The sequence below is a fragment of the Lampris incognitus genome, chromosome 2 (assembly GCF_029633865.1).
Source record: "Lampris incognitus isolate fLamInc1 chromosome 2, fLamInc1.hap2, whole genome shotgun sequence".
Classification (NCBI taxonomy): domain Eukaryota; kingdom Metazoa; phylum Chordata; class Actinopteri; order Lampriformes; family Lampridae; genus Lampris; species Lampris incognitus.
Window position 1 is genome coordinate 117,153,869 of NC_079212.1, and position 21,239 is coordinate 117,175,107.

Consider the following 21,239-nt stretch of genomic DNA (forward strand, 5'->3'; position numbering starts at 1 on the left):
TGGTGATTAAAAAAAATCTTTTCAATGTCCCTCTATCATTACATGTATGATAAGCCTATGGTCTCTTGCCGCGGTAGCATTTGAAAGATGGCTGGTCGTTTGCAAGCCACTCTGTAACTTTGCATTCAAACCTCACCACACATTAGCCTGCTGTGCGTTTACATGGGTCTTTGATTTGACTGCCTCAACACCTCCACTGTTTGGATGGAGGAGTAAATCGTGATACACAGTAAAACACATCACAATTTGATTTATAAACCCACTGATTGTTGCTCTGTTTGCATTTACAAATTGCACACACACATGCAAATACACGCACACACACACATGCAAATACACGCACACACACATGCAAATACATGCACACACACACACACATATGCAGACACAGGTAAACATACAAACACAAACATATTACAAGAAAATAATCCATTTCATTTGACATTTGTACCCGATATACCAACGTGATTGTTGTTCTCCTGCAGGTACATCCCAGAGGACCTGCAGTGTTCTTGTGGACCACATTGGTACACAACAAGCAACACATACAACGAGTCCTATGTGATGTTCCTCTTCTGCTTCTGCTTTGCTGTCCCCTTTGCTACTATTATCTTCTGTTACACCCAACTGCTCATCAAGCTGAAAATGGTGAGGAAAAGTTAAAAAGGACACCCTAACTGGAATGCATAACTTCATGCAGCTAGGGTTAGTGGTTAGAGTTAGGGTTAATGTTTTGGTTAGGGTTAGAAATCTAGTGACTTCTATTTAGTCAAACAAAAAATGTATAAAAGTTGCAATTTATGCTAACGAAGAGTGACTGATCTAGGGTGATCTAAAAGCTATTTTAACTTTTTTTATATGCTATATTAATCCATCCATCCATCCATTATCTAAACTGCCTATCCTGGAGCCTATCCCAGCAGTCATTGGGTGGCAGGCGGGGAGACACCCTGGACAGGCCGTCAGTCAAGTCAAGTCAAGTTTATTATTTAGCACATTTAAAACAACCACAGTTGAACCAAAGACTACACAAGCTTAAATTACAATATAAAATAAGTGACACATATAAATATAAAAATACATATAAAAAGACATAATAAAATAAATAAATCATAATATAAACAATAAAACATAAGAGTAAAAGTATATTTCCACAATAAAAACATGGTGTCAAGCTCAACTTGAATTGAATGCCAGTGAGAAGAGGTAGTTCTTTAACCAAGATTTAAAAGTCTCTAGGGTCTGAGCAGATCTTATGTGTACTGGTAAGTTGTTCCAGAGATCAGGGGCAGCTACTGCAAAGGCTCTGTCACCCCTATTCTTAAGCCTGGATCTCGGAACATGTAAGAGCATCTGGTTTTTTGACCTGAGTGCTCTGACTGGTGTATGATGATGTATTAGTTCAGATAAATAAGATAGTGCCAGCCCATTCAAAGACTTAAAAACAAGCAATAAAATCTTAAACTGGATCCTAAAACAGACATGAAGCCAATGAAGGGAGGCCAGTACAGGCGTTATGTGATCACATCATTTCTTTCCTGTCAGCAGGCGAGCAGCTGCATTTTGTACAAGCTGCAGGCGACAAAGTGACGACTGAGCTACGCCAACATACAATGAGTTACAATAATCCAAACGAGAGGTAATAAATGCATGAATTACCCTTTTAAGATCATTTGGAGGGAGATAGGCCTTTACTTTCCCCAGAAGTGGTGATTGAAAAAAAACTTGTCTTGACTACTGAGCTTATTTGTTTATCAAAGTTACAAGAGCTGTCAAAAAATCACACCAAAATTCCTAACAGAAGAGTAACTGTAGGAAGCTAAAGGGTCAAGAGCGCTATCATAACCATCCAGCAGATCAGGTTGTCCATATACAATAATTTCAGTCTTATCTTGATTTAGTTTCAGGAAATTTAATTCCATCCATGTTTTGACATCCTTTAAACAACTCAGCAAAGCCTGTATAGAATCTCTGCTGTTTGTTTTTATAGGCATATAGATTTGCAAATCATCAGCAAAACAATGAAAAGACATTATGTTTTTTTTAAAATGGACCCCAAGGGCAGCATATACAATGAGAAGGGATGGGGCCCAACATGGAGCCTTGGGGGACCCCACAGTTAAGAGGGGCCATGGCTGAAGAGAATTAGTCTATATGGACAGAAAAGCTTTTATTTGACAGGTAAGACTTGACCCATTCTAGGGCTGTACCTTTAATGCTTACACATAGCTCAAGACATGATAAAAGAATATTATGGTTAACCGTGTTGAAGGCAGCAGTCAGGTCCAAAAGCACCAGAACAGCAGGGTTCCCAGAGTCCACAGTTAAAAGGGTCATTCCATCACAGGGCCCACTCACTCACACACATTTGAGGGGCAATTTAGTATGGCAAATTCACTTGACCTACGTCTTTCGATTGTGAGTGGAAACAGGAGTATCAAACCCACACAGACACGGGGAGGACATGCAAACTCCACACAGAGGACGACCCTAGACAACCCCCAAGATTGGACTACCCCGGGGCTCAAACCCAGGACCTTCTTGCTGTGAGGTGACCATGCTAACCACTGCGCCACCATGCCGCCGCTATATTAATTCCCATGGGGAAATTCCTCTCTTCATTTAACCCAGCTTAGCTGTGTAGCTAGGAGCAGTGAGCAGCTGCTGTGCAGCACCCGGGGACCAACTCCAGTTCGTTTTGCCATGCCTTGGTCAGGGGTACAGCCAGGAGTATTAACCCTAACATGCATGTCTTTTTGATGGTGAGAGGAAACCGGAGTACCTGGAGGAAACGCACTGCAGACACAGGGAGAACATGCAAACTCCACAAAGAGGACAACCTGGGATAAACCCCAAGGTTGGACAACCCCAGGGTTCAAACCCAGGACCTTCTTGCTGTGAGGTGACAACACTAACCACTGTGCCACCAATTTCAACACTCTGTCAGAACCGAATGGAACTGACGGGAAGGAGAGGCAAGAGGCAAGGATGCATATGGGCCTGCCCCTCCCTATTGGGGTTACACATACTTTCAGAATGACAGGAGATATAAAGCATCCCTGTGGCTCAATGAAAACCACTAGTCAATTTTCATTATATTAATGATATGACATTGCCATGATGAGTTAGAGGCAAGTGTCTGTGTATGAGCATGTTTGTGTGTGTATGTGTGTGTGCGTGTGTTTGTGTATGCGTGCATGCGTGTGTGTGTGTGTGTGTTCAACCAAACATTCCTCGGTTCAGCACCAAATAGCAAACCCTTTACAAAACACTCAACCTCACCTTAATCAGTTTTACTTAAACATTAACTTTAACTAATCTCTGGTCAGCTCAGACTCCTTGTCTGAGCCGACACACTGTGCATGCTATATCTCTTAAACATTCAGTTTCTCAAACCCAGGTATTGTGACACCCACGTCTCTCCGTCTTTCATAGGCAGCAAAGGCACAAGCTGATTCTGCATCCACCAAGAAGGCAGAGAAGGAGGTGACCAGGATGGTAGTGGTGGTGATGGTGCTGGGCTTCCTGGATGCCCTACACTTCCTTTGCTCTTTGGATGGTGAACAACCATGGGCAGCCCATTGATTTGAAATATGCATTTCTTCCAAGGCGTCTGCAGTCTACAACCCAGTTATCTATGTCCTCCTTAATCAGCACGTCTGTTCATTATCCATACAAATGCTGCATCTAAATCAGATTGGAAACATTATTGGCAGCCTGTCCAGGGTGTTCCCCTGCCTGCTGCCCAATGACTGCTGGGATAGGCTTCAACATCCCCATGACCCTGACAGCAGGATAAGCAGTTTGGATAATGGATAAATGGAAGGATATTAAAAAAGATTTAAAACTACTATGTATAATCTTTTCAGTGCAGTCAGACACTGAACTGAGAGAGAAACATTTTAATCCTCCATCTTCTGAAGTCTGAATACCAAGTGAAATTCTCTATTGGGAGGTGCTCCAGAGTCAGTAGGATGGAAATAACTACTCTCAGAGTTCAGTTTTAGTTAAGGATAATAAGACATACTGACAGAAAATATGCAATTCATATCTTCCCTTAGCCCTCAATTTTTTATTTATTTTTATTTTCCCCCATTTTTATTCACCAGTTGTATCCAGCCAATTACCCCACTCTTCCGAACTGTCCTGGTCGCTGCGCCGTCCCCTCTGTCGATCTGGGGAGGGCTGCAGACTACCACATTCCTCCTCCGACACATGCCAGCCACTTCTTTTCACCTGACAGTGAGGAGTTTCGTCAGGGGTACATAGCGCGTGGGAGGATCACACTATTCCCCCCAGTTCCCCCTCCCCCTTGAACAGGCGCCCCAACCGACCAGAGGAGGCACTAGTGCAACGACCAGGACATATACCCACATCTGGCTTCCCACCCGCAGACACGGCCAATTGTGTCTGTAGGGACGCCCAAGCAAGCCGGAGGTAACATGGGGATTTGAACCACCGATTTCCATGTTGGTAGGCAGCGAAATAGACCGCCGCACCACCTGGATGCCCTTTTTTTCTTTAAACGTTACTTATGAGAAGCAAAAGTATTGCTGAATCCACATGGTAGTATAAAACATTTGGCAAATGTGGTAATTGGTTTGCAGATTGGAAGAAAGGCAAAAGCTTAGCCTGCCCCGCTTCCGCATCCTGTCAGATCGCACTTGGTGTTACCTCTTCGGGCACAGCTCCGGGCAGGGCCGCAGTTTCTGGGCCTACAGGACACAGCAGACCAAGCTCTCCCAGTCGATCCAGCGCCAGCTCTCCCAGCCATCAAACAAAGACAAACGTATGCCCCTTTTCCACTACATGGTACCAGCTCAACTCGACTCGACTCGACTCGACTCGCAGAGTGTCGTTTTCCATTACCATAACAGTACCCCCTCAGTGTAGCTGGTCTGCATTGATTTTGGTACCCACTCCAGTTTTTTTGGAACGTCGACAAAGGCGGTACCAGAAAAGTGGTAAGTTACCAAAATGCCGGTACTTGCCAGTAATGGAAAACGAAAAAGTCAAGTCGAGTTGAGCCAGTATCATGTAGTGGAAAAGGGGCATTAGACACAGACATGGACAAAGACACTGCATGGACGGTACTGGGTGAGGCAGCTGCAAACGTGAATTTGCGCCCCCATCTTCCCACATCGGTACTGAGTGAGGCTGCTACAATCGTGAATTCTTGTCGCCATCTTCCCACACTGCAAGCGAAAAAATTATCAACTTTTGGTACTATTTTACTGTATAGTCGAGCGGTGTACCACTCACTTATACTTTTATGATGACACTTTTACTTTATTATCAATATTATCAACACTGCCGAGTCCATCTAATTTGTTTATCCACTTTCTGACTTACAGTTTTGCTCCTGCATGATGAAAATGCAGGGGATGGGTGGAGGTGATGAAGAGGAGTCATCAACACAATCAGTGACTGAAGTCTCCAAAACTGAACCTGCTTAGACGGCACATTCATATTATATTACTGTTGCACAGTTGATGTGTAGTGCATGTACTGTAAATATGTACACACGACGATGTTTTGTGAAACAGTTGAAGCTGTATGTTATTGTAGGGAAAGTTGAAACTATTTTTGCACCCAAAAAAGAAAAAGAAAAGAAAAGAAAATCACACCAAAAAAAGAAAATAAAGACAATAAACTACTTACTAAACACTGTGTCCAGATAAGCTGATTCAACTTTCTGGGAATAAATTACTTAAAACTTGCCCAAATGAAGAGCTGCAGGATTATTAGTTATACGTATATCTTGTTGATATAGAAGATGTGTTAGATGCACGATGTGTTCAGTCTTTTGGGTGTAATTCAAGACCATCATTTTGTTATTATTAACATCATTTATATTTTGTAATTTCTGTGATGTTCCAAAATATATAATGGTCCGGTATGTAGCATTATCCTAATCTTAGTCACCATCCTCCTCAGAAACAACCAAATAATATGTATTGCCCTTCCACACCTCGATCTAATTCCTGCACTAAGATAACATTCCCAAATCCTAATGTGCCCTTGCAGTGGAGGGAAGTGGGAAAAACTCCAAGACACATGTTGCAAATCTGGAGTTCAACTAGCAGAGTGGATTACAAATGGTTGAAATCCATGTGATTAGCTGCCTTAACTGTTTTGGTAACCAGATTATCAGATCAGGAACTGTGGTGGTCCCTCTTAAACAAATGGGATTATCCTTATCAAGTGGACTTAGATTTTGGGAATAGTTAGAGCCGGAACCCAGGGTGTGTACTGTGGCCTCTGCACATATTGTAATGCACATGCAGGTGTAACCTGTGTGTAACTTTCCCCTTGTAGTAGGGAATCTATCCTGGGTTTAGCATATACTAAATCTAAATCTGAGGTTCTCTAAAGTATCTTAGACCCAAGATCATACAGTTCAGTCAGTTCCTGCTGTTTAGATTTGCCAAGTGGGGTTTGCAAATAAAGTATTTTTCCATGAGCCAGCAGTTGAATTTTTTGGTGTTTGTAGAATATGCTCTGTTCTTGGCAAGCACCTTCCACGATATGGTATAGTTAATTCCTTTGTCCGCCAAGGACCAAATATGACAGCTTAGGGCTGTTGCATTCCTTATGTGGTTATTTCTCAAGCTGCACATGTGGGTGTTGTACCTGGATTTAATTCTGGCTGCATGTCAAGTATAAACCAGGTTATAACATCCCACAATGCAGGCACTATGGCCAAAAAAGTAACCCCCACCACAATCACCTCCAGCTGCAACTGCCGAGATAAGACATCATGCTCCCTTAATGGTAAATGCCAGGAAGAGAGTGTTGTGTACCAGGCATCGGTAACCAGAATGGACACTGGGAAAGTGGACAATTACATAGGTTTGACCGAGCACACTTTTAAATCCAGGTACAACACCCACATGTGCAGCTTGAGAAATAACCACCTAAGGGATGCAACAGCCGTAAGCCTTCATATTTGGTCGTTGGCGGACAAAGGAATTGACTATACTATATCGTGGAAGGTGCTTGCCAAGAGCAGAGCATATTCTATGAACACCAAAAAATGGTGGAACGAGTTACCAAACTCTGTTCAATCAGCAGAGTCCCCCTCAATCTTTAAGACTAAAGACCCACCTCTTTCGTGAACATCTCTGCACTTGATGGACTGGGGAAAAAAAGCTGCTTCTATGCATTGCCTCTGTGCACTGCCTGTTGGTACCTATGTCCTATCGGACTCGAACTTAGCTTTATGGCATCTACTCATGTTGTTGTCCCCTGCCTAGATCTTTGCTTGTGTCGTATCAGCTCTCAGATGTATGTCGCTTTGGATAAAAGCATCTGCTAAAGGAAATTGTAATTTGTAAATGTGAAAAAATAAAGATGGGCTGCCTTGTGTGCTGTGTATCTTATGCTTCCTTTGCTTTTTGGATAGCGAACAACCATGGGCAGACGCTTGATTTGAGACTGGCCACCATACCTTCATGTTTCTCCAAGGCCTACACAGTCTACAATTCAGTTATCCATGTCTTCCTAAATTAACAGGTTTGTTCATAGTCGTTTAAAAAAAACAATAACAGGCAAAATTATCATACCTGTTTTTCTTGCTGTAGTTCACGTTTAAATGTGGTTCACATTTTGGTCTAATATGTTTTGAATGCAAGGAAAGATGTCAACTGTTGCCAGTTAAAATTGCAATGAACTCCTGCCCTTGAATGTTGAGCATAATGAACCTGAGGAGGGCATGGCAGAGCAGTACACCATTGCGCTACCAAGCCTGCAAAATTAAGGAGGGAGCCCCATGAAAGAATATAAGGAGAAACTCCTCTTACAGTAGCTAATGATGGGTCACTGGGAAAATACCTTGTTAAAAGGTTACTTGTAAAAAACACTTTTTTTAATATGCCTAAAAACAAATAACTTTTTCATGGCTGGAAATAGAAATCATTGTCGTGTATCTGCAGGATAATCGAATTATACAACGATCAAGGTGTATCTTGGTCTTCCTCTTTTATTTGCTAGACCGTAGTAACATTACAAAACGACTGCATTAAGCAGGCACGAAAACACAAGACTGACTCTCTTGCACTTTCACAAGATATGTGACAGGACCAAGTGCCTTTACAATGCACCCAGGCACCCATTTAACATCCCTCCCCCCTGTGGTTTCGAACCAACACCTTCTGTTTTGGTAGGAAGTGTCTGACTTATGCCAACTTATCTGCTTGCTTGGACTGTTGACTGTCCTGTCTCTGTTGCATGGACTCTGTGAAATTAGGTTTGGTGAGAGACAACCTGGTTTTGAATTGATGTCTGAGAAACAATTCTGCAGGTGTTTTCCCTGTAGTAGACTGTGGTGTACTCCTATAACAGAATAGGAAATTGTGTATGCAGTGCTGCAATGTCATATTGCTACTCTTTCTCTTTTCAAGAGCTGTTTTCAGGTTCTGCACCAAACGCTCTGCAGCCCCATTAGAAGCTGGGTGGTAAGGAGAACTCTTCATGTGTTTCACCCCATTGTTTTTCAGGAATGTTTCAAACTCAGCAGATACAATTTGAGGTCCATTATCAGACACAAGTTCGTCTGGAAGACCCCAGGTGGCAAAGTATCCCCTCAAAACTTCTATGGTCTTTTCAGATGTAGTGCTACTCATCAAAGCTACTTCTGGCCAACGTGAATAGCTATCAGTGACCACTAGGAAGTTTAACTTTCCCTTCTGAGCATAATCTATATGTATCCTCTTCCAAGGATGGTTAGGCCAGCTCCAGTTGTGAACAGGAGCTGTGGCAGGTTGGTGTCTGTTTAACTGGCATGTCTGGCAACTGTTTACCAGTGACTCTATGTCAGAATCAAGGTTTGGTCACCAAAAGTGACTACGAGCTGATGCCTTCATCTTTACCATTCCCTGGTGATTTTCATGCAATTCACGTAACATCTGTGGTCTTAACACCTCTGGTATGATTACTCGCACACAGTCAGATTCAACAGTCAGTTCAGTGTTTCTTATGAAGTATGGCCTTAACTCATCTTCATTCAAATGCTTTGGCCAACCATTCAATGTGAAGTGCTTCACTCTCTGTAGTACTGCATCAGTCTTTGTCTGTTTTGAAATCTCTTGTGAGGACACTGGCACTTTATCCAAGAATGAGACCCTAAACACAGAATTATAATCTGAGTCTGTCTCTTGAGTCTGTAGTGGTAAATGCGATAATGCATCCACATTTGCATGTTGTAAGGATGGCTTGTAACGTATGTCATACTGGTATGCTGCTAAAATTAATGACCACGCCAATGTAGGCACTCCAGTCTTGGGCCCTTGTATCTTTAGGAGTGGTTTGTGGTCCGTAAGCAGAGTAAACTTTCGTCCATACAGATAGTCATTAAACTTGGTCACCCCAAAGATGATACTAAGTGCTTCTTTCTCTATATGAGAATAGTTGACTTCCGTTTTAGTGAGTGTTCTAGACACATAGGCTATAGGTTTCTCATTGTTGTCTGGAAACTGATGTGAAATCATGGCACCTATGCTGTAAGGCAAAGAATCACATACCAAAATTACAGACAGTTTAGGATCATAATGTGTAAGCACTGGCGCGGCTACAAGCTGTGCTTTAATACGCTCAAACGCCTCTTGACATTTTCTTGTCCAATCCCACTCTTTATCTTTATGTAGGAGCTCAGTCATAGGCTTAATCTTGCTGGACAGGTTTGGTATAAATTTGCCATAGTAATTGAGAATGGCTAAGTACGACCTCAATTCTATCACATTTTCGGCACAGGAGCTTTGTCAATAGCCTCAGTTTTCTCTTTAATTGGGCGCACACCCTCGGCATTTACATGCCCGAGGTAGGCCACACTGTTCTGAAAGAAGGCGCATTTCTCTTTGTTAAGCCTAAGCCCGTGTTCTACCAGTCTCTGTAACACTTTTTTAAGATTGCGCAGATGTGCGGTGGTATCTGTCCCTGTTATCAAAATATTGTCTAAGTAGCATACCACGCCATCAAGCCCTTGTAATACTTCATCCATAGTGCGCTGGAAAATAGCGAGCGTGCTAGCGACCCCATATAGCAAGCGGTTGCATACATCTCAGCCATGGAAAGAGGCTGTGTTGGATTGGCTACACGTCTACAGGGCCACTCCACACACCACCACTGCCGTCTCACCACATGAACTGCTTTATGGCAGAAGAATGCACACTAAATTGGATATACTGCCCATGCAACCTACTTTGACAGCACAGGGTGACTCTGTGCACAGAATGGTCCAAGAAAAGCAGGCCAAGATGAAGCGCTACACTGACTCCAAACGTGGCACCCACGTGCCTCTCTTTCAGGAGGGAGAGAGGGTTAGGATAAGAATACCTCACCACGTTTCCAAAGCACACCCAGGATTCAGTGGACCAGTGACTGTGGAAAAGAAGGTAGGCACAAGCACCTTCTTGCTTAGCGATGGGGGCAAAAAATTAATGCGTCCCACCTGGCTCCCTTCCCTGCTGCAGCTGAGTATGAACCTGTCAACAATCCTGCTCCAAAATCACATCACACGCACACTCCCCACATCCAGCCACGTGCAAGAAACAAGCCTAGTTGGCATAAGGACTATGTCTCTCACTGAAAGTTTGACTGTAGCTTTAAGCCATTAGATGGCTAGAAAAAGGCATGGGAAAGAGAAAAAATAATATTACAAGCAAGCCTGTTATAAGGGAAACATACTGTCGACAAATCTTTATTTGATGTATACTCTGGTTTTGAAGAATTGACCATGGCCTAGAGAGAAAGATAGTATCAGAAAAAAATGGTAAATGAAACATAATGTTATTGTAGGATTAGAGATGTTAAGGTATATTTTTTACACACTATTAAGTGTTTTGTTACTGTTACCTAATGTTAGTCCATCCATCCATCTATTGTCTAAACCGCTTAGCCTGCTCTCAGGGTTGCTGGAGTCTATTCCAGCAGTCACTGGGTGGCAGGCAGGGAGACACCCTGGACACACACACACACACACACACACACACACACACACACACACACACACACACACACACACACACACACACACACACACACACACACATTCCTAGGGACAATTTAGTACTGCCAATTCACCTGACTTACGGACTGTGGGAGGAAACCGGAGCCCCCGGAGGAAACCCATGCAGACACGGGGAGAACATGCAAACTCCACACAGAGGACGACCCGGGATGACCCACCAAGGTTGGACTATCCTGGGGCTTGAACCCAGGACCTTCCTGCTGTGAGGCAACCGCGCTAACCACTGTGCCACCGTGCCGCCAATGTTAGTCATACTAATGTTAGTCATCTTTGGAAAATAATAAGCAGTGATTACAGAATCGTACTGATGATGCTGATTTGGTAGTAACATTCTTTTACAGAGAGAGATGTTTTGTTCTGTTTATATTGACATTCATGTTACGCTCTTGCACCACTAGGTGGTGCTATGTTAATATGCTGTTTCCTGTTTTGACGTGAAGAGAATGTAATGACGGCTGCCTACATGATCCTTGAGTTAAGTAAACGTCCGTTCTAATCCCACCTGCCTCCTCGTGATTGTGCACCATCCCACACTACAGATATTTTAACAGACTATTCTGTGTAGACATACATAAACCACACATCAAATCATTACATTCTTCTCTATAACCAATATAAACCATTTTCTTAATAACAGGTAAGTCAAAGATGTAACGGTGAAATAATTATGCTACGCGCGCGGCTAACATCTAATGACGTTCTAGGTTATGGTAAGTTAGCAATCAGTTAACTCATGCTATCCGAACATGTAAATGCAGTATAAAAGGATGAAACTCGATTCATTTATCTAAATAAAGCTAGAATCTTGTAGTGAATCAGGGAGGCAGTCTGGGAACCGTCGCTACATTTAACCCATCCTATTGTATAGGAGCAGTAGGCAGCTGCTGACCCTAACATCCATGTATTTTTGATGGTGGGAGGAAACCAGAGCACCCGCAGGAAACCGGGTGGAGGGGAGAACATGCAAACTCCACAAAGAAAGGACCTGGACGACCTGGGGTTAGAACCTAGGACCTTCTTGGCGGCGTGGTGGCCCAGTGGTTCCACGCCGCCAAAAAAGAAGAAGCAACTAGAAACAACAGTCTGAGCCATATCAATATGATGGTAGACATTTGTATTCAACACACACATACACACACACACATACACACACACACACACACACACACACACACACACACACACACACACACACACACACACACACACAGAGTGAGTGATGCATCTAGGTCTGTCTGCTATGTGTGTGAAAGCTATAGTCATGTTTTTCAGGTCTATGTAAGTCAGATTATGAGGTTGCATGGGACAGTGCTGGTCTGTTTTGCATTCAGTGCTACAGTCCCATCATTCACAATGAAACAACTTTATAAATGTGCATGCACCACAGTACCGATCCCAGGCCCTTTTCCAAAAGGCAAGGTTGAGGATGTTAATTTTCCTTGTTCAAAATGTTTCCATTAGTCATTTGTGCGTGTTGTGGGAGAAGGAGTGATCTTCCTCACGGTGAACAATGTCTACATTGAGAGAATGGCTAGAAAACTTCAGGATGCATCTGATAACTTTCAAAATGTCATTGCAACACTTTGGGACTGGAAAATACATCGGATGATAAAATGAAATTATAATATAACTCAGCCATTCAGGGCTGAGCCCTGAAAGCCCTTTAATTAATCAGGACTCAGGAACACTTCGTCATTTCATTTCATGTACTTGTGTACATGAAATGAAACGAAATATCCTTTCCCCCAGCCCACAGCAGTGCAACACAAATACAAAAAACACATATATCAAGCTACAAAAAAAAAAAAAGAAAAAGGCCCTGGTCGAGGATGACTGTATGAACTGCTGGTCTGCATGGGCTAGCCGTTAGCTTAGTCTGCCCCGCCTCCACATCCAGCGCAGCTCCAGGGCAGGGCTGTGGTACCTGGGCCCACCGGACACAGCAGACCAGGCTCCCCCAGCCGATCCAACACCAGCTCCCCCAGCCAGACACACCTCCCCGCACTCCACACAACGATACCAAAAACACAGTGAATGCTAGGCGAGGCCGCCGCCAGACCACCCCCATTGCTATCGGAACTGCCGGTCTGCATGGGCTAGCAGTTAGCTTAGCCTGCCCCGCTTCTGCGTCCTATCAGACCGCCCTCGGTGTTCGGGCACAGCTCCAGGCAGGGCCGCGGTCCCCAGGCCCACAGCACACAGCAGACCAATCTCTCCCAGCCGATCCAGCGCCAGCTCTCCCAGCCATCAAATGAAGATGTGGACAGATGTGGACAAAGAAACGTAAGTTCGCGCCGCCATCTTCCCACACTGGTACTGGGTGAGGCCACTGCAAACGTGATTTCGCACAACCATAGTACTGCATGATACAGCGCCAATTAACTGTCGCTGTAGATACAAGGAAAATAAACTTAGACAACCTGAGTGACATATAGCCTCCAGCAAAAGCAAGAATGCACTCTAGTTGTATAATGTAGATCACTGTGTGCTGTTTTACCGCCTAATTTCGTCAATTAATAAATAAAACAGCATTCTTGCTCTCAAGTTACTGGTCGGTGGTTGACATGTTCTATTGTAATGCTACTGCTCTGCCGTCTTACTTGCCTTTCAATTACCTCACCGGCAGCAGAGGTAAACAACATGTGAAAATACAGGCAGTAGCTTTATGTACTTTTCATTAAGAACTTTATTTCTAGTCCCATTACCTCGTTGTCTTTCTTATCCACTTGGCATCCGTCTACCCTGGATGACAGATGGCTCCTCTTATCTTCTTCCTGACGCTTCTTCCGTTTTTTTGTTTTTGTTTGTTTTTGTTTTTGTTTTTTTGTTTTTGTTTTTTCCTGGGGAGGTTTTGTGTGGGGGTTTTCCTCATCCCAATTGAGGATCTGAGGATAGAGGGTGTTACTCGTTCTTTACTGTATCTGACTGTTTCTCTGTATGAATATTTAGTCCCCTGATACCGTAACTGTAATTTAGGGCTGTGCAAATAAATCCGACTTGACGACTTTGCATTAAATAGATGAATTTGAAAAATTAACCCTGAACTCCTTGGGCAGGCTGTTCGAATGACAAGGGGCCCAAATAAGCATTGACCTGGTCACCTTTCGTACTCAGCCGTGGCTTTCTCAACAATGAGTAAAGCCTAGCCAGTGGCTTTCTCAGGAACAATGAGATCGCCTCTGAACTAAAGCAGACTAGTAAACACAAGTGATTAGTGTCCTTAGCAGCACTAATGAGCAGATTAACTGGTTCACAAACAGTCTCATCTCAGTGAATCAAATTAGATCATCCTTTTTAGCTGGCTTTGTGAAATTTTGTCAGCTTAAAGATGGCACATCTTGTAATTGGATTTCATGATGCATACGTGTGTGCCGTGCACCCCCGTACGTGTGTGTGTGCGTAAATCTGTCTTTTGTGTGTGTGTGTGTGTGTGTGTGTGTGTGTGTGTGTGTGTGTGTGTGTGTGTGTGTGTGTGTGTGTGTGTGTGTGTGTGCGCGCGCTGCATTGTGTGACAAACCAAACCCTAAATCCTTATTACACACCAATTAAAAATGACCTCATTGATATTCTAAGATCCTATAAAAGGACAGCTGGCTCTGCATCAGAGGAAAGAAAAATTCAGATCTTCTTAAACACTCTAAGAGCATCAACTCAGCTTCACTTTAACTTAAAAGCAAAGAAAAAAATAACATCAAAAAGACCTTTTTGGGAAAGGTGGTCAAACAAACAGACCAGCAGAGAAAAATGAGGTCAAATCAGCGTGTGGAGGAGATACCAGAGGACTTCTGGATTCCTGTTCCTCTGGACACCAACAACATTACATCGATGAGCCCCTACCTTGTTCCACAGGACCACCTTGGGAGTCCAGCACTCTTTTATTCGATGTCAGCATTTATGTTCATCTTATTTGTGGTGGGCACCGCCATCAATGTCCTCACCATTGCATGTACTGTCCAATACAAGAAGCTGCGCACCCACCTCAACTACATCCTGGTGAATTTGGCTGTTGCCAACCTCCTCGTCTCCTCTGTGGGTTCCTTCACTTGCTTCTACTGCTTTGCCTTCAGATACATGATCCTTGGTCCACTGGGCTGCAAGATTGAGGGGTTCACAGCTACTATTGGTGGTGAGTTGTATAATACATAGTATACATGCAACCAAGGTACCAACAACTAAAGTCAGTATCACCAAAGAACTCATCATTTATGGCATACATGCCCTTATTCGTTGTCATTACTTTGTATGATTCACTTCAAATGAATGAGGAATGCTGAAAGCCTGAAAACTAATAAAAGGCATTAATTCGGAACACAAATTTATTCCCGCCCATTCCAACCTGGGCATCTCCTCTCCACACTCTGGCTAGCATCTTTGTAAAGTACACAGGCATAGATAGGAGATGTTATCTTTACAAAGTGCACATCTCCAATCGCATCTTTTTTCTTTCTTTTTTTATTATTATTCTTCTAAATATGACGGTCAATCAACTTTTGAAGAAACTAACAAATATCAGCAGGGTATTTATTATTATTTATCATTACATTCAAAACCAGGCTTTTACACCAATCATCTTTTTGCAGGTATGGTCAGCCTCTGGTCTCTCGCAGTGGTGGCCTTTGAGAGATGGCTGGTCATCTGCAAGCCACTGGGTAACTTTGTATTCAAACCTGATCACGCTTTGGCTTGCTGCACGCTCACTTGGATCTTTGCTTTAACGGCTGCAATTCCCCCACTTGTTGGATGGAGTAGGTCAGTGTTATACACCATATCACATAACCACACACTAAATCTGCACACGCTGTCTCTGTATATAATCCTAAATTTAATTTTAATTTTTTTTGGGGGGGGTGGTGTGCTTGTTTTTTATAGGCACTTGCTAAACTGTTTCATCTGTTTTTGCCCATATTCATATCACTAATTTTCCCTTCATTCCTAACAAATACTGGCCAGTGAGTGCACTGCTTTAATAAATGTTGTATACATGCAATTTGTGCGGTGAGCATTGAACCCTGAGTTAAAAGTGTACCATTCGGGCGTCCAGGTAGCGTACCGGTCTATTCCGTTGCCTACCAACACGAGGATCGCTGGTTCAAATCCCCGTGTTACAGGCACAACTGGCCTACAAACACAGTTGGCTGTGTCTGCGGGTGAGAAGCCAGACGTAAGTATGTGTCCTGATCGCTGCACTAGCGCCTCCTCTGGTGGGTCGGGGCGCCTGTTCGGTGGGAACTGGGGGGGAATAGCATGATCGTCCCACGCGCTACGCCCCCCTGGCGAAACTCCTCACTGTCAGGTGAAAAGAAGCGGCTGGCGACTCCAGATGTATCAGAGGAGCCATGTGGTAGTCTGCAGCGCACCCCAGATCAACAGAGGGGGTGGAGCACCGACCGGGTCGGCTCGGAAGAGTAGGAGAGTAGTGGGGAGAAAAAGGAGGGGGAAAAGTACCATTCAGCTTTACTGTTCAAAATCATAATCTTGGAAGTTGATTAAAGGATAACGTGCCTTTTCCGTTAGTTGTAGTTCATCTGGCCTACTTGTTAGCTCTAACTCTGGCTAAACTATCTGCTTATCAATTTCCTTGAAGAGTTCTTCTAAGTCTGGTGGAATGCCATTTACTGGCAAGCTGAAAAAAGAGAAATATATTGTTATTTTGCTCTCTCTCTCTCTCTCACACACACGCACGCGCGCACACACACACACACACACACAAACACACACAAATAATGTATAGCATATTGACGATATTGACTCTTGTCTGATATTATGATTGCTTGTTTCCTCCTGCAGGTACATCCCAGAGGGCCTGCAGTGTTCTTGTGGACCAGACTGGTACACCACCGGCAACAAATTCAACAACGAGTCCTATGTGATGTTCCTCTTCTGCTTCTGCTTTGCTGTCCCCTTTACCACCATTGTATTTTCTTACTCCCAGCTGCTTATAACACTGAAATCAGTGGGTAAACATTTCACGCAACAAAATCAGTTCATAGGTTATTGGAAAATGCTGCTCCATTATTTTAGCAACATTTGCCTTAATTAATTGTTTGGGTGCAATGCAAATACTCCACAAGTTAAATCCATGTTACCAAATATATTGCAAATGAAAATGAGTTGGGGGGGGAGCATTCTGGGTTAATGAGAGTCTTATGATGTTAAATATCTCAGCATATGGATGAAACAGTGATTATATATTTTTTTTTCAAGTATAAGTATGTAAGCACCACCATTTTTCAGATGAATTATGATGTATTTCGTGCAGACCATCTAAAAGACTAACTTCTTCTCTCTTTCAACAGGCAGCAAAGGCACAAGCTGATTCTGCCTCCACCCAGAAGGCAGAGAGGGAGGTGACCAGGATGGTGGTGGTGATGGTGTTTGGCTTCCTAGTGTGCTGGCTACCTTATGCTTCCTTTGCTCTTTGGACCATAAACAACCGTGGGGAGACCTTTGATTTGAGACTGGCCACCATCCCCTCCTGCCTGTCCAAGGCCTCCACGGTCTACAACCCATTTATCTATGTCCTCCTCAATAAACAGGTTTGTTCTCACTGAATTAATATGAATGATTTAAAAGTTATTTTCTGTCTGACGTTCTTATTTCCTTCAGTTAAAAGAATCCAATATATGCTGAGGAGAATAAACACTCTTACCATGGTTGATTTTATTTGGCTGGAAGAGGAGATGTTGCCCTGCTGCTGGATCTCTTCAAAACACAAAAAGTTCAAAAGGAAAATTGGCATAAAATTACCCACGTGTTGTGCTTGGTTTCTAATCACACAGTTTCTGGCTTTCAGTTCCGTTCATGTATGAGGAAGATGCTGGGGATGAGTGGAGGTGATGAAGAGGAGTCATCAACAACAAGTCAGTCATCAGTGACTGAAGTCTCTAAGGTCGGACCTGCGTAGAGTGAATACCCATATCTCATTATCACTGCTGCATCGACGACTTTAATGACCTCTGAGTTGTAAATAATGTTATGTGTACAGATGAAATACAAATGGAATATGTTATACACTGTTGTTCTTACAAGCACAGATAACACATGCAAAGCTTTAATAAAAAATAAAAATAAAAATAAAAACATTGTCAAGATTGAAGAACTGAAAATGTATTGGCTTCAGTAGTAGGTTGCATCTTTTAAGGACTCCCGGTCAGTATGCTTTAAAAAAAATTACATTATTTTGCCATTAAATTACTCTCCATGGTGATTTTTAATACTTAACTTTTTGTATTAGAATTAGAGTTGATTTACACAGTGGGGCTTTTTTTTTGCTCCATGTCTGCAATCAAATCAACCAGGTCCGTGAAAGCCCATGTTAATGATTTGTTCTTGAAGTGCTGCAAGCATACATTTAAAAATGTTTGTACACTACAGATAGAAAACCTTTCATCTATGTTGTTGACTCTACCGCCATCTACTGGCGGTGTGTTTTTCTCAATCGTGCACCCTGGCCTTTTCTGGCTCAGTTAAATACATGTGGAAGGAAAGTGTGACTTTTAATGTAGTAAAGTCATGAAAAATTGAGATTATTATCGTCTTGATGAAGGAGAAATTGGCACAATTTGGCAAAAATTCAGTCACCTTCTTTTTCAAAACTCGTCGTTGTAACTTGAAATGGAGTGTAAAATCCAGAAATATAAAGATAGCTGTGAGTGCAAGGTGATTTATGTGTGGTAGCAATTCATTTCTTAATTCATTCAATGCATTAATTTCATTCATTCAATTAATTCTTTATGGAGAAGCTCCAGAATTAATTACAACAATACAGATTTGAATGTTAACTAGTCTTTAAGGGTGATGCTGGACATTTCAATTAAGAGTCTCCAGTTGTTAAAACTGGTTTGGACAGGAGTATTTTTGCCCAGTTTTTCAGACCTTGATCGACTTGTGACGTTGGAATTGAAATCATTGCATGTTGACTTGGCAGGATTATTTACTTGATAAAAAATGGAAAGGGACTTTACAGTACTAGGTTAATATTTATGAAAGTGTCTCAATTTCATTTTCAATCCCAGAGGTATAACATCTCTCTTCAGGTATTCCTTACAAATTGGTGCCGTGTTTGAGTCAATGTTTTGTCTAAGCTTCACACGGCTGCAAAGGGCAAAGTGGAGCCCTGTATGAACCAAGCGCTAACCTGCACACAAACAAAAGCAGAAGTATGGCAAATCCATCCATCCATTATCCAAACCGCTTATCCTGCTCTCGTGGTCGCGGGCATGCTGCAATTACAAAATTATGAGATTTTATGACATTGGGAAAAATTTCAGATCTAACTGAATTATAGTTTTGTTTTTGTTGTTTTTTTACAATTGCTAACGAGCATTTTCCAATGCCAAATTCACGTTTTCAAAACTCTTCATCTCTCTGCACCAACACGCAGGTTGGTACAACAGTTCATTTCTTTGTGGCGAATTAGGGGGGGGGGGCAGTTCGGGAACCGCCACAGCCGGGACGCGAACCCGTACCTTCCACTCCGCAAGCGTCAACCAGTCGACTGAAGGGTCCGACCCGTTAGTTAAGGACCAACGTGTCTACTTATCCATGCACGTTACACTATGTTTATTGGATTTTTGACCAAAAATGAACAGGGTTGGGCACATATATATTCCACAATGCTACACATCAATGTGCAGAACAAGCAAAAACAAACAAAACCCTGTGGCAGTGACAGCTCTTCCCCCACCCCCTGATTATTTGGAATAATTCTAAGGCACAACGTCTATGAGTAAATAAATAAATAATATAGTTATTTCCATGGAGTCAGGTATTGTTTTTCATGTCAGGGGCCGAGTTAAAACAAATATCGTGCTTATATTGTTTGGATGTTACCAAAGTATGTTAAAACGAGTTCCCAGTTTTTATAAAAATAAAATTCTCTGAGCCACTGACTGAGAATCGCAGCATCTCTAAGCTGAGACGGGACATTATGTTTCGAAGCCACTGACTAAGCATGGGCAGGGCAGCATCCTTCCGTTTGAGCGAAATTGCGCGTCTGACCAAGAGCAAAGCAAAGGCCATCATGCGGCGCTCCGCAGATGTCAGATGAGAGTCATCTCCATCAGTAATGTCAAACAGGGCGATAAGGGCCTGGGTCTAGGTTTTGTTTTAAAATTGTATGTAACCCCAGTTAAAACATGTGGTTATAAGGGATGATGCTATAGTATAATTAGTGTTAAAAACATTTAAATAAGGTTTCGTTTAAAAGGGTTTAAGAAGGTTAAAATCATTTTATAAAGTGTGATGTGTTTTTGTTTATTAAAGAGTATAATGTTTTCCTGGAAACTGTCTAAACCAGCTTTTACGGGGGTTAATGACATGCTGCAGGAGTACAGGTCAGGGAGGTGTTTCGGCCCGGACAAGAGAGGGGAGGGACGGTGGACGACGGAGCCGGAAGGTAGCGGCGAGTGAGCGCGATACAGATAACTTCTGTTGTATGTTAAGTTTAGAGTGCCCAACCTATTGTGTAATTTATATCTTAATATTGTTTACACAGCAGTCGGGGTGAGAGTATAAATTATATATTGTCGGAACGTGAGGAATTTCTACCCGAAATTCAAAGAGCGTTTAGGTGTGTGCTACTGCTAATGCTAAGCGATCGACGTGTAGCCTAGAGTCGGTTCAGTACCCGTGAACGGACATTTGCTAGCTTAAGTTTCACTAGCTCAGTTGAACTGTTCGAGGGGTGAGCTGCTGCTTCCAACCAGAGGGCAGAGCAGAGACCTGGGACGAGGTTTGGAGCAACAGGGCTTCACTCAGCGTTTTTCTGGCGACGCGGGAGAGCGGATAGACGTCAGACGGTGACTGTGCGAGATGCCAACCTGCTGCTAAACCTGCAACCGGGGCGGGTGAAGAAAGACAAACCAGGAACATTGTCTCAGGTACCACACTTGTTCTTTTGCTCACGGAGGAGCGAAGGGGCCATTAAGTTTTGGGCCACAACGATCACAAGCACCGAACCAGGCCTGCAACTTTATATTTTGTGTTAACATAATTTTGGTTTTGCCGGCTTTAAGGGACAGTATCCAGGTGTGTGTGTGGGCCCACGAATTATATTGGTTGAATTTAAGTGACATTGAGATTCTAGGAGAATCAATTTTGGTGTTAAAGTGTAGTGTTTTGTTATGCACTTACAGTGTTGAAAAACATTAAGAGGGTTTTCCTGAAGAAAGGTAAATTTCAGTTTGAAGAACATTCCTATTATTTTTTTTTT

At 42.8% G+C, this 21,239-nt stretch overlaps 1 protein-coding gene and 1 pseudogene across 2 annotated transcripts; both read left to right on the forward strand.

The window, feature by feature from the left end:
- The first annotated feature begins 474 nt into the window (after positions 1–474).
- Positions 475–5,456, forward strand: LOC130106836 (blue-sensitive opsin-like; annotated as a pseudogene).
- A 5,316-nt stretch (positions 5,457–10,772) lies between these two features.
- LOC130106832 (blue-sensitive opsin-like) lies at positions 10,773–17,930 on the forward strand. 2 transcript variants are annotated; one of them, XM_056273101.1, is made up of 6 exons: positions 10,773–10,784; positions 14,786–15,152; positions 15,607–15,775; positions 16,814–16,979; positions 17,323–17,562; positions 17,820–17,930. In XM_056273101.1, the coding sequence occupies exons 1-6, from the start codon at positions 10,773–10,775 to the stop codon at positions 17,928–17,930; spliced, it is 1,065 nt and encodes a 354-aa protein (XP_056129076.1). The 2 variants fall into 2 exon arrangements, with proteins under 2 accessions (XP_056129076.1, XP_056129075.1); XM_056273100.1 differs by lacking the exon at positions 10,773–10,784 and having other exon boundaries at positions 14,771–15,152.
- The last annotated feature ends 3,309 nt before the right edge of the window (positions 17,931–21,239 follow it).